This window comes from Zonotrichia albicollis, chromosome Z (assembly GCF_047830755.1).
Source record: "Zonotrichia albicollis isolate bZonAlb1 chromosome Z, bZonAlb1.hap1, whole genome shotgun sequence".
Lineage (NCBI taxonomy): Eukaryota > Metazoa > Chordata > Aves > Passeriformes > Passerellidae > Zonotrichia > Zonotrichia albicollis.
The window spans coordinates 44,331,063-44,345,373 of NC_133860.1; the positions used below are offsets into that span (position 1 = coordinate 44,331,063).

A 14,311-nucleotide genomic window follows, 5' to 3' on the forward strand; every position below is an offset into this window, starting at 1 on the left:
AAAACACAGATCTAGGTGCACAGGTGTACTGGCAAAATATTGTCCCAGGTAAAGAGTTGACATGTATTTTCCTCTCATAACTTGCTGTCCCTAATTGCCCGGACAGGTCCACCCATGCGCTAGTGGGGCCGAAGGAAGGTCTCTCTGATCGCTGCGGGGCAGTGGGCGCGGTTCTGCCCTGCTCCGGGCAGCCCTTCTCCGGCCTGCTCCGCCCGATCCTGCCCTGCCCGGCCCGACCCGGCGGCCCCGCCGGCCCCGCCTGGCGGCTCGGGCTGGATCCTCGGTGCCCGGGGCCGGCTCGGCTGCGGCGGTGGCCAGCGGTGCGCGGCGGTGCCCGCTGCTTCCTCGCCCGGCCCCGCAGAGCGGCGCCGGACCCCCGGCGGGTGTGCATATGTGTGTGGGGTGTGGTGGGGCGGAGACGGAGGTGTCTGACAGTCGCACCGCAGTTTCCAAAAGAAATAGGGTCGTGAGGGATGCGCACGGATTTCCGCAACTGAGCGTGTTCAGATAGATGTACACGGTGCCTTCCGCTCATGTCCGTGCCTAAGGGCTTGCCTTCCCCGCCGCTTCCCTCCAAAGTGCTCCCGGGGGACTCGGGGTTAGCCTCTGTAAAAGAGGGAGGGGAATTCCTGCTCTCCCCCGCTGCCTGTGGGCGCCCTGGCCGAGGCGGGCGGCTGGTGGAAGCCGCCGGGAAGGGGCAGGACGCCCGGGACGCCGCGCTGGACGCTGCCGGCGGTGGGGAACACGGGGCAGTGTGAGCAGCCTGCTGTGCACTAGGGCAGATCCCTCCCACTCCGGCCAATTTCAGTGAGGAAGGTAAAATGCGGAAGTTGCCACCCAGAACTGTCAGTGGATCGTCGGGTTTTTAGCCCGGAGCACGCAATTAAGAAAAACAAATAAATGAAATAAATCCGCCCTTCGTGCGTACAGCCCGTCTCGGTCCTCGTCGGCAGCCGACATTCACGGCTGCTCGCCCGTATGGCGACGCTACCTGCCGCAGACAGGAGGGCGTTCGCCCTGAAAATCAACAGGTAAGCGGCTTTCCTCATACCCGGCAACTACCCCTCGCCAGTCTCAGCCTGGCCAAGACAAGGGGCGGGCGGCGAGCATTGCGGCACGGCTCCTCCCCTGGAGACCCCCGGGGCGGGGAGCGATCTGACAGCTCCCGATAGCCGCGCTCGCCAGCCTTGGACGGGCACCGCTCCGCCCGCTGCTCCGGGGCGGCGGGAGCTGCGGACCCGGGCTGCACTTCTGCTGTAAGGTTTGCTCTGATGAAGGGTGCTCGGACAAATCCGGCTGTGGGTCCGTGTCCTCTGGCAGGAAGGTGACGTCCAGTCTCACGCCGGGAGTTCGTTCTCCATCTATTCTGTCCGAAGAAATCCCGAGTTCTTTGGAGGGGCTGCTCGCTGCCGATGGGGGTTCCCCTTCACAAGAAGTGGCAAAATTACCTGCTCCCTCTAAATTAGCACTGCTGACAAATGAGGAGTTTATGTAGGGCATCAATACTGCAATGACATACATCCCTGGGGTGGTTTTTTCATTCTTTCATCTATGAGAAAAAAAGTCCCCTGATGACTGAAAATATATCTCCCACATTCCCTCCCTAAACCAAATAAATTAGAGTTCAGTTGTTGGAACTCTATACTCTTGAGACTAAACTTGCTGTCTAATAGACTTTGGTGTCTTTTCCCAGGGAAGTGCTGACTCTTAATTTGTCTGTGCTCTGTGGTGGCAGTAAGAAACCAAGACAATTATTTTCATATTGTTAGGTTAAAGGAAAAAACAGGCCTCCTTTTCAAGAGTCTTGTCATCTGAGGCAAAAACTGTTTCCAGGGTGTTGATGTAAGTAACAGGTACCTGAGTTTGCTGACACATAAAAGAACAAATAGCATAATGGTAATATAAACTGAGGAAAGTCTCTGTGCTAGAGAGACAAGTATGCAGAGAAACTCCGCCTCCTCAGCAACTTGTTGGAAGACATGGGGTTTGCAGGCAGGGAGGATAAAATTAGCTCCTCTGTGATGTGCTGTTCTCATGGCAGAATATGCATCAGCGTACCTTTCTGTATCCTTTGGGAATTTATTTTAAATTTATCATGGAATATTCACAGGAATGAGGCACCATATTGCACCATATTTGAAAGCCATCGGATGAGGAGCTCATGAGAAGATCAGGCCACAATTCCTGATCATTTGGAGACTTGCTTAAACAGAAATCAGAACTAGCTGATATTTACAGATTTTGAGTTATTTTCTTTCTTCCTATTTTAGGGTCAGCTTTTTGGCAGCTTTCCCTAGCTTTGGTGATGGTCACTGTTCATCTCTATTACTAAAGTCTTACAAAGTAGCAGAGTCATAACAAGGTTCACAAAAGTTTTTCTCTTAAGAACTGTTGTGAAATTAAATTACTGTTATTTTTTTTAAAATTTATTTTTCTTTTGAATCAATTGTGAAATAGTATTTTGTAGCAAGTTAAATGTTGAAATATAGTATAAAAATATTCTGAATATGATTTCAACTTAAGAGTGGACATGGATATTCTCTTCTATACTTACACTTTATTATCTTTTATCAGTATAGTAGATGATTTTTAGAAGCATATTTTGTTTCCCTTTCTTCAAAAGCAGCAGAACATTTTTACATGCCTCCAATGCAGTTTTTAGTGCTGGCAGAAGAGTGATAGATCTTTGCAAGAAGCATTTTTAATGTGATAGTTTGGATTTTTATAAAGTAATTTTAAAAATCAGAGGAATAATAGGTTAGTGTGTTAGGTTTCTTGACTGTACACAAAAGGCTAATGTACAGCTGTAAAATTTTGTTTCTTCTTTTCAGAGTTCATGACTTCTTCAAAATGCAACTTGTATTGAAAGTTGAACATTACTGACAAGGCAACATTTTCAGGAGTTAGTACATTGCCTCTATAATTACTTTGCGTCCACTACAAATTTGCATGCAAAATTCTGCCTTTTTTTGTTCAGTCCTTCTCTTGCCAGTGATTTATGTAAGCTATATACTGTTTTCATGAGGACCAGGAGAATTTTAGGCTCTGTTCTGCCTAAACTTCAGCCACCTCGCTGCAAACATAAGGTGTACCCTGGTGTGTTTGGTGAGCCATGGCAGATATCTGACCAACCTGTGACCTCTGTTCTGTAAAAAATCAGCAATAACATGATACAAAATGTCTTAGTGGTCTCATTATGATTTAAATTTAGTGCAAGTTCATGAGCACTGAATTTGCAGATGTTTCAGGAACAGCTATTACATGACAAGCAACACATTTGTTTAAAGCTAGGTCAAACTTTAAAAACAGGCCTTCAAATGCCTTCAAACTCTTGTATGCAACCTGCCCACATAACCATGTTTTCCTATCACTTTATTCTTCCTTCCACCCATCTGGTGTCTGTTGCCCCAACCTGTTGCTTCCTGCCTTTTTTAATCCTGCAAAGACTTGCACATAGGTTTTTAATGCATGAATGTAAGTAGTTCCTTCTGCTTTAATAGGATAGGTTTTATGAATAATCATGTTCATTTCCAATTAGAAGTGAAGGAACAAATTTTTACTGTCCCTCAATTCAGGCAGCCAGAAATCAACGTGTGGCACAAAAAGACAGATCATCCTTGCTGAGTTTAATTCAAGATGGTAATTAGAAGATATCTGGATTGTGCTATATGTGTCTACTTTCCACAGTATTTATACCCAGGAATCAAGGAAGTTAAAAAATAATTTTGTAAATCACTGAGGGGAAAGAAACTTGCCATTGCTAGAGGTGTGGGCTCTAATATGTACCAGCTGAGCAGTGTAGGTTTGAGAGACCAGAAAAACAGAATTTTAATCAGTTTGTCACAGCAGTGTGTTAGGATAAACACAATATTAACTGAAAAGAAATTTACCTTAATTATTTTTGTTTAGCTAATGTAATTTACTGTCTTATCTTTCACATAGGTCTTGCAGTAGTGATTGTTTGTTTTGACTTCAAGTGAAGAAAATTGTACTTCAAGCACCTAGCTGGTGCACTGGCCACCAATGCTGCACATTCAAGACATTTTGACACACAAATTACAAAACAGAAGGTTATCAGTAATACAGGTCCCTAACATGTCACCTAACTTTCAGTCGTATGTCTCTTGCAATTAAAAACTCACCGAATAAGCATACTCGTCAACTGCCTCTACAGACAGCTGTTGTCTGAATTTCACAAGTATTACATAAGAAATTTTCAACATTCATTTCGGTAATTTCATTTCCTCGTCCCTGAAATTGCCCAGTTGGGCAACAAACTTAGCTTTTCCTGTTCTAGTTTTAAGATGTGTACTTCAGGATGAGTTTACATGCTTAGACTGAAATGAAAAGGTCAGCTTAAATCACATATTGTACAGAGTGTCAGGCTTGAACATCCATGAGAATTTACCCTAAATGACAAAGGCTGTTGTGGAAGAGTCAAGTACAGTGCAAAAATTGTCTTCATTTCCTATATACTCTGAGAGTAGATTGCTGTTCACTGCAACCCCTTCATGGGGTGGAGGCTATCATCTTTGGATTGAATTTCAGTAAAACCCTTGTTATATGGATATAATAAGATGTTACTTATTTAAAAGCATTGACCAGACTCCATTGTATACCCTAAGCTCTTTATTTTCATTATTTTTTCTTTTCAAACTCTTAAATATATAAAAGAAGCTCCAGGGAGGACTCAGTCTTTTGTATGATTTATGTAGTTAATATAAAAATCTAGTGTATACATGCATACATGTGTGAAATGGTAGTTATTTTGTATTTGGTACACAGAATATTAAATGCAACAGATTAAAGAGAAAAAGTAAGATGAATGTATTTCATATGTTAGGTATAGCAATGTAATATAACAATTTATAGTAAATGGGCATTTTTCTAAGACTTCCACAAAAATAAATGAGATTATTCTTTTAAAAACTTGGGGCAATTGCATGGAGTTCGCATGCAAGGGTATACAAATCAGGTTTGCATCTTATATCCCTAAAAAGGTTTGCATTGGAAGGGACCTACAAAGATCATGTAGTTCCAAACCCCCTGTTATTGGCAGAGACATCTTTCACCAAATCAGGCTCTTCAGAGCCCCAACAAACCTGGCCTAGAACATTTCCAGCAATGGGGCATCCCCAGCTTCTCCAGAAAAACTGTTCCAATGTGTCACCATCTTCACAGAAAAAAATGTCTTCTTAATATCCAGCCTAACCTCTCCTCTTTCACTTTAAAGTGAGAGGATTCACTTTCTCCCTTGTCCTGTCCTACAGGCCCTTTCAAAAAGTCCTTCCCCGTAGTTCCTGCAGGTCCCCTTTAGGTACTGGAAGGCTGATATTGGGTCTTCCCAGTGCCTTTTCATCTCTAGGCTGAAAAATCCAACTTCTCCAGGCTTCCATCTTCACAGGAGAGCTGCTTCATCTCTCCTCTGAACTCAGTCCAAGGGGTCTGTTTCCTTCCTGTGCTGGGAGCCCAGAGCTGATGCAGCGCTGCAGGTGGGGTCTCAGCAGAGCAGAGCAGAGGGGCAGAATCCCCTCCCTGCCCTGCTGCCCACCCTGCTCTGGATGCAGCCCAGGACATGTGTGGCTCTCTGGGCCTTAAGCACACATTGCTGGGTCATGTCCAGCTTTTCATTCATCAGTACCCTCAGTTCCTACTCTGGACAACTGTTCTCAGTCTCAGCCACAGGTCTTGGTGGTTGCCTTAAACATGTTCAATGCCTTGCACTTGGCCTTTTTGAACTTCATCAGGCTCATATGAGCTCACTTCTCAAATCTGTCAGGGTCCCTTCCCTCTGGACAGATTCCTTCCATCAAGTGAATCAAGTGAAATACTCAGCTGGCTGGTGCACTCAGTCCCACCATGTATGTCATTAAGGAAGTTATTAAATAGAATTACTCCCTCCACCTACCCTCAAGGAACATCTCTTATTACTTATTTCTGTTCTCTGGACATTGCACATTCACTGGAGCTCAAGCAAGAAAGCTCTCAAGCTAGTTCCTTTTCCAGCTAAAACTTCATCCAGTTGGAGTAAGAGTCCCTTCAGTTTGGAGTAAGAAAACTGTGGGACACCATACAGAAATTCATGTGGGTAACACCAGTTGCTCTTCCCATGTCCACTGGTGTAGTCACTCCATTGTAGAAGGCCTCTAGATGGGTACAGCACAATCTGCCCTAGGTGAAGTCATGTTGGCTGTCTTTAATCACCTAACTGTATTCTATGTACAGTATAACTTTCAGAAGAATCTGTTGCATGGCCTTACCAAGCTCTGAGGTAAGGCTGACTAGCACTATTCCTGGATACTGGTTCTGTTTGCAAATCCTTTAATCTGGCTATAGGAAATAAATACTGGAGTATACAGAAATATCACTATACTTTTTTCATCTTTCATTCAATTTTTTTCCATTTTTTCAGCTGACTACAACATGTGTTTCCTGTCAATTGTCCACAGCATTTATCTCCCATTTCTGGTTTACAGGGATAGATTATAAACTGATCAAAGTATCTGCTCAATTCTTTCACAGAATCACACAATAATTGATGTTGGAAAGGACCTGAGATTATCTTGTTCGGCTCTTCTGTTCAAGAAGGGCGATTTAGACCTAGCTGCCTATGATCACATCCAGTTGGACTTTGAAGGCCTCCAAGGAGGCAGACTCCACAATTTCTTTGAGCAACCTGTGCCAGGGCTCACTCACCCTCATGGGAAAATTCAGGCCATGCCCATTGCCTCTAGTTCTGTCACTGAGTACCACTGAGAAAAGCCTGCCTCTGTGTTCTTTACTCTGTCCCTTTAGATATTTGTATAAATTTATAAGATCCACTCAAGCCTTCTCTTCTCTGAACAGTCCCAGCTGTCTCAGTCTTTCCCCACTGTAGAGACACTGTGGTGCCTTCGTCAGCTCAGAGAGACCACCCTTGGCTGGTCTCTCTACCATATATCCATGTCTCTCTTGTCCTGAGGTGCCCAGACTTGGGCAGAGAACTTAGGCATGTCTCACCAGCATCAAGCAGAGGGCCAAGGATCAGCTCCTTCAACCTGCTGGCAATACTCTGCCCAGCGCACCCAGTGTAACATCTGGCTTTTTTGCAACCAGGACATATTGCTAGCTCATGTTCAACTCTGTGGAAGTCTTAGTCTCCTAGAACCAATGTAGTCATGGTCCTCTAGGACCTCTGATACTTTTCTGCAAAGCTGTTTTCCAGCTAATATAGGCTGATGAAAATGATCCAGGTGCTTTGCACTTCTTGAACTTCACAACGTTTCCATCAGTCTATTTCTCCAGCCCATTGAGTTCCCTCTGAATGGCATGAGCAATCCTGTGCTGCATCAAGAATGTCATGCCTCTGTCCTCCCACTTCTGTGTCATCAGTAAACTTGCTGAGGGTACATTCTGCTCTGTCATCCATATCATTCATGAAGATATTAATCAGGATTGGATCGAGTATTGACCCCTGAGTTTTACTGCTAGTTTATTCCCTCTAGCTAGACTTGCCACTGATCATCACCAACTGTTCAGGAAGTTTTCAGTCCAACACACTGTCTGCTCATCCAACTTATACTTCACCAGCTTTAAACATTATTCCTTTAGACAGATGAAGAACCCCCATGTCTTTACTCCAAGCTGTTTTTTCCTAGCTTGTGGCATCATGGTCTTGGTCTCTTCTGGATTTTTATTCAGCATAAAGAATATATTGTACATGGCTCTAAAGCAGGTGGAGAGAGGAGAGAGAAGACGGAGTGCTCTGCTACTTCATATGCTACTCATAAAGACTAGTCCCCACTGCAGCCTCTGCAGATAGATGCTTTACCTTCCACCTTCCCAATGTTTGAAATCAAGGCAGTTTGATGGGGCAGAAAAGATAAAAAGGACTTGATACCATGGTTTCATCCCTGCTCTATCAGTTACAAGTGCTCACACCATGCGAACAACTAAAGAGTTATTAAAAGCCCCAGATGGCTCTTTCCCTAGGTATATTGACCTGTGTGTCATATTCTGGGAAATTTTTACAAGTACTCCTCCACTAAAAGGGAGAGGTGTAAACTAGCAAAGGTGGATTGTAAATCAGTTACAGGAGTAAGCTGAAGAAAAAAGCAACATCATAGGCCTACATTGTGCCATAGGGTAATAACTGATATTTTTGTTTAAAATTCCTGCAAGCATCTCCTCATTTTTTAAAGGTAAGATTATTCAGGATGATGTCTTTACTACATTTGGTAGCATAGTGTCCATCACAAAGACTAAAAGCCCTTTCCTCTGGCATACAAAAATTGCAACATTTCATGCCTAAAATATATGTAACTCTTAGGAAGTAGAGAAAAAATAGCAAGAAAATGTCCTTATAACTACTTTTCAGAGGGTACTGGTGCCTTTGGTTATTCATAGTGACTCTTGGTCACTATGGGTAATCTTATTGATTACCCTTTCTGGAATCATCTGCCTGCCATACAATGAAGGTGGTAGTAGCCACTTAAGTAGGAGGTTGATAACAAACACAGGCCCACCCAGCCATATCTCTGTGAAAAATTACAAGTACAGGAAAGATAGGCTCCATAATACAAGTGTACACTTTATCAGCTATTAGGCAGCTGTAGAAACCGTGTCTTTTGCATGAACAGTTGGTCATACAAGCAGAATACTGTTGTTACAGTTGAGACAGATGTTATTGACAGCTAGGAAACTCTCTAACTGCAGACTTGATACTCCAGTAGAGTTTAAAATATAGCCATCTATTTTCTGTTGCAGTTGCTTAAGCATAGTATTATACAGCACTTACATATCTGTGCAATCACTGAACTCAGGTGTAATAATCCCTGTTACATAATTAGAGTAATGGGATTTTTGCTTTTTCCCTCGGAGATGACTGAAAGAGACTTTAAGCTCTGAGCAGAAAAGCTCAAGAAAGCATTTTAACATGATTTTTTCAGATCTTATGTCCCTCAATACTTCAGACATATACATGCAAGGTGAAGCCTAGCCCAGAATTTATGACGAGGTTCTTTTTAATATATATATATATTTTCAAGGAATTCCTAAGCTTACCAAAGGAAAATGTAGATGCAAATAAGAAACATTTTTATGTCCACCAAGTGCTGTGTATGAATATTTCTTATTCATTGTTCCAAACAATTGTCACTTTCAAACATGAAGTGAAAACCAGCAAGAAAGAAGTATTTCATACCTTCTACCATTTTCAGGTTTTATGGTCATTAAAAATTACAGTTAATGAGCATGATTCTATATGATTGTCCTTTTTTCCTGTTCTGACTTGACTATTTTTTAAATTTTATTTGAGGAACTCGTACCAGACTTTACCATTGTCTCTAGCAGCAGGAAAAAGGGGAGTCTGTGAATGTGCTCATCTGATAACACAATTACACTAAAAGTTTGCCACTGTAAATGCAGTTACAGAAAAATAGGCCCAGGTCTAACCAGCTCTTGGGCCAAGTTCACACAAAAAGTCCCTAATACCTTTTCTCATAGTTTTGTAGAATTATACTTGCACATGATAAATCACAGTTTTCTTAGCCTTGGTAATACTGGAGATCTTTTAGAAGGGAGTCAGCAGACCTGGACTCAATATTATTATTTTTCCCTAAAGTCAAGCAAACTGAATTAGATAAAAGCATGTATTATTTCAGTTTTTACATTATCTGATCCTTACAAAGATAATAGTAGCAAGATGTCATGTTTAGAACATTGAGTAAAATGTAACATTTCCCCAGCTTGAAATTTTCCAGATATTTTGGTTTGTAATTTATTGATGAAATGTCTTGCATAATCCACATATGTTTGTAAGAGTGTGTAATAATGAAATTTTTACATGTAAAGACAACCAGCAGATACAAAAATATATTAATTTTAACAATAGCTTTTAATATATGCCAAATTGTGTGAACACTTTTATTTTTAAGAGTGTGAGCAAAAGATCCAGCTTTCCAACATATCTTAGATACTGCTTTGGTTCCTGCTGAAATCGAATCAAAATTCCCTGTTCTAGAAATAGCAGTACCTCTTCATGTGCTTGTAAGTTGGCCAATGTTTTTTTTAGGCATTTTAGTAAATATCCTCCTTTTTCTAGTTCAACTTAGCTCTAAAGAAAACAAAGTTACTCTAAGAAGTGACTGGGCAAAAAAACCCTCAAGTTTTTTCCATAACAGAAAAGTCACACTGAAACTCCACAAATCTCTGTTCTTAGGAAATGAGGGGCCAAAATATTAATGCAAATTATTTTCCAGTTCTGTCCAGTTTGCCTTATTTCCTCCTCTGGCCTTTCCTATACTCAGTACGAAAGACCCTATTATGAATATATTATGAATTTATTTGAAGTTGATAGCAACATTTTCTGCTGGTTGATAAAAAATATAAACTTTGACCTTGATACATAAAATAAAAACCACCCTATAGGATCAAAAAGAAAATTTTCCCTTGAATAATATGTATATAGTCTTTATTTTAATATTATTTGTTATTGTTGTTAATGTCTGACTTTTTCACTTAGTATCAATAATTGTTTTTTAGTAAAAAGGTGAAAACAAAGCACAATCTTGGTACAGGATTTACAAAATTATTGTTATTACAGTAGCATTTTCTTAGTGAAGCCTTTTGGATACTCAGATAATACACATTAGCTGGAATATAGGTCTTGCACTTATTTCATAATTACTTTGTCATGAATTGATGGAACAATGTGCAGACAAAACAAAAATCTAGAGGAGTAAACTAACATTATTATATTACTTTTAAATCACAGTATAAGGAGAGGATGGCTTATACATTTTCATTCTTATTGTAAAGAATGTAAGCTTTCAGAAGACTTCTAAACAGTTTAGCAAAATAAAGGAAAAAAGAAAAAAAAAGAAAAAGAAAAAGAAATAAAGGTATGCCCTAGCTACAGTTTTGTAACGTAATATAGGTCTGTGTGTCTCTTGGATGCTGTAGGGGCATATTTGTTAAAATGTGTCCTTAGACAAACTGAGGTTAATCCATTCAGAATGAAAACTTTGTGTGCATATTGCTGTGTGCTGGTGGATATTAAGGCAATGGGGACAACAAAAAAATTCTGGTGTTTACACACATATTTATCTTCTGTCAGCATCATTATTTAGCATCAAATGAGATATTCATTACAAATTCTCTATTGCATATATAAACTACCACAACCAGTCTAAGTCTACAATAGGATGGCAGATGACATTGAATTATACTTTCTGCTTTCCAGGAGGTACCACTAAACTATCACGTAAAACCTCATACCTAAAACCATTTTCATTGCAAGAGTCAGCCAGTCAACAATGTATACACATTGTCTTCTCAAAAGTTATTTCATAGCTATTCCTATTATCCATGCAGCAATTAAAAACTGTATAAAAACATTGTTCATCAGGAGCAAATCATGATTTTTTGGTTTATTTGCATGGCCAGGATTAGAAAATTATTTTTATCAGTGCTCATGTCTCTTCCCGAGGGAGAAGCAGCAAAACAGAAAGGCAGAGAAAAATCTTCACTGAATAAATATCATACATGACCTGGGAAAGAAATAAAAACTGAACTCTTGCCCATTTTGTAACAAGCTGACAGCATAATGAAGTTAACAGTTTCCTCGTCTAGATTTTTTTCTTTCTTCCCACACCATCCCTTGTAAGAAGATTGTTGTTAAGTTTCAACCATCTTGAATAGGATCTTTATTGCTTTAGCTGATATAGAGTCTTAATGCGGTAGACCCCAAAGTGGGTGTGTGCCAGAGGGTGTAGAGCCTACCTTGGTGTGGAGCCAGCAAGGAAGGAGCAGCAGTTCAGATCGACCACTGCTGTAAACAGTGACTAACAAAGTGGAGCTCTGGTGCCTTAAGGACTAATTAGAAACTTAGAAGAAAAACAGGCAGTGCCACTTGCACTAAGAACAGGAGATCCAAGTGAGATTCCCATATTTGATAGTTAAAGATCTGGATCATTGCCCAAAACTTTGTGTGTCTTTGCATGTGGGAGTGAAAGACAGCGGTAGGTATTTGTTACATTTTTCTCTTCTAGAGCTTTTTAGTTGCTTGTTTTCAATTGTAACTAGAGTAGTTTCATCTTAGGCTCAGAAAAGAACAAAAGCTAGCTGTGAATTTTCTTTTTCGGTGTCAGATGAAAGGGATTACTCTTCAGGGTAACCAAGACTGAATATTTAACCGGTTGAGTAAAAGTTGTCACTAATTTTTTAATGATTCTGCTATCCATATACATTTAAGTGTGAATGTGTCTGTCTTTGGGGATAGTTCTTGTACTTTCTATTTATTTATTTATTTTCATATTTCCTTGCTGTCTAATTGCATACGCAGCTCTTGCAAAAGACAACTTCAGTCTGCTGGAAGGGATTGTGAGGCTGTAAGGATTACCCTTTCTCCTTCCCCTCTAATAGTAAGTAACTGGAGAACTTCAACCAGTAGGCATGTGAAGCATACTTTTAAAATTAGGTCTTTTCTTAGGAGGTTTCTGATTTTCAGTTAATAGGTGATCTTTAAAGTTGTTCTCTTTCACTTTTATTTTTAATTTGTTTTTCTCTGTTTAAATTTTCATATTATATACATACTAAAAAATACCCATTGTACCTGCTTTTAAATTACATATTTCAAAGACATATGTCATTGAGCGGAATTTACAGTGAAACTGCAAAACCTGCTTTATGCATTATAAGCATTAATATAATTTTAATTATAGAACCAGCAATGTTCAGCCATAGATCTCACATATGTTAGAGGAAGAAAATAAATGCCTGGTTTATCTTCCTTGCCTTTCTTTCCTGGGCCCTCATCTGGGCCCAACTAATAACCCAAATCTCCAAGCTTACAATCCTTCAAGGAGCTCTGTCCTGAGAAACATTCCAGAATCTGACCTCCAAGATTAATTTAATTTTAAGAACCTCCAGGTGCAGTTCGGTACTTTGGTTACACTGTTAATATATTATGCAAACTGAATGCTTTGCATTGGAGAGTATTTGTGAAATACAGACTATGTCTCAGCTGTTTGCTAGCAATTGCTGGAGGTTTATATCTACCTGTGGGACAGACACTGCTGAAATTGAGATTGAGAAGCACCAGTTTGGGGTTTGGGTTTTGTTTTGGTTGGTTGTTTCTATTTGGCTACCCTGTAGTCCTGTCTGGGTGGATCAGGAAGTCTGGTGAGTTCCAGCCTTTTCAAGAATTGCACCAGATTGTGTGATTGTATGTCATCATCATTCAGGGCCCAAGACATCACAGAGTGGAAAAATTAGTTCCAATTTATATTATTTTGCTCTGATGCTGTGGGTCAGCCAAGGACCTAAAATCCAGAAAATCCATAGTATGTAGTCATCTGCCATCTTTGTACAGGTTTACACTATCTTTCTACATGCATGTTAACAAACTGAATTCGGCAGTGACCTTTGTGGAAAAGTCTTCACCAAATCTACACTTTTGTTTTGTTTTGTTTTGTTTTGTTTTGTTTTGTTTTGTTTTGTTTTGTTTTTCAGCTAATGAAAAGGAACAGCTATCAATATAAGTTATCAGTACAGCTATTAACATTGCGGAATCCCACTGGTCTTTGGAAGGGTTGCAGTTGCTCAGATGCTGTTTTCCAAGTAGTTGAGGGACATCACAAATGAGCTCTTGACACTTAGGCAATCACAAGATGGCTGCTTAGAATCACAGAATGGTTTGGGCCAGAAAGTACCTTGAAGGTCATCTACATCCAGTTGTCCCCTTCATGGACAGGGACATCTTTCAATAGGCACAGTTGCTCAAAGCCCCATCCAATATGTCCTTTAACACTTCCAAGGTCAGGGCATCCATAACTTCTCTGAGCAACCTGTTCCCAGGTTTTCTTCCCAGAATTTCTTACCAAGATCTAATCTAAATCTTTCCTCTATAAGTTTACAACCATTGCCCCTTTGTCTGTAGAAAAAGTCACACTCCCTCTTTTTGACATGTTCCATGCAGGTAGTAAAAGGCTGTGATGAGGTCTCCCCAGGGACTTCTCCAGGCTGAACAACCCCAGGTGTCTCAGCCTTTGCAGGAGAGCTCCTGCAGTCCTCTGGTCCTCGTGACTCTCCCCTAGACCTGCTACAACAGGTCCATGTTTATCGTGTCCTGAGGTGTAAGAACCCATGTCCAGATGGGCTCTTCCAGTCCAATCCAGCTAGCTGTGGACCCCAGCCCACACCATCTTATATGGACAAAAGGCAAAAGACAAGAAGCGCTCTTCTTCACATAGGGACAAATGTCCTTGTTTATTTGCAGGTAGAAAAGAGAGACCCAGGTGGGAAAGAGCCCACATGGAAAAGAGGCCTGGCC

The 14,311-nt window shown here is 40.8% G+C and overlaps 1 protein-coding gene across 4 annotated transcripts in view; it reads left to right on the top strand.

Moving 5' to 3' along the window:
* The first annotated feature begins 718 nt into the window (after positions 1-718).
* The window catches only part of DOCK8 (dedicator of cytokinesis 8), an 89,608-nt gene continuing 76,015 nt past the window's right edge, over positions 719-14,311 (top strand). For 2 of the 4 annotated variants that reach the window (XM_074532774.1, XM_074532776.1), the window contains exon 1: positions 12,352-12,401. Coding sequence is in view for 2 of the 4 variants with exons in the window: in XM_074532773.1 (XP_074388874.1) it covers positions 979-1,031 (53 nt within the window). In the remaining 2 variants the exon portion in view is untranslated. Of the gene's footprint in view, positions 1,032-12,351; positions 12,402-14,311 lie in introns of those variants that run through there. The other 2 variants (XM_074532773.1, XM_005488279.4) reach the window with 2 other exon arrangements.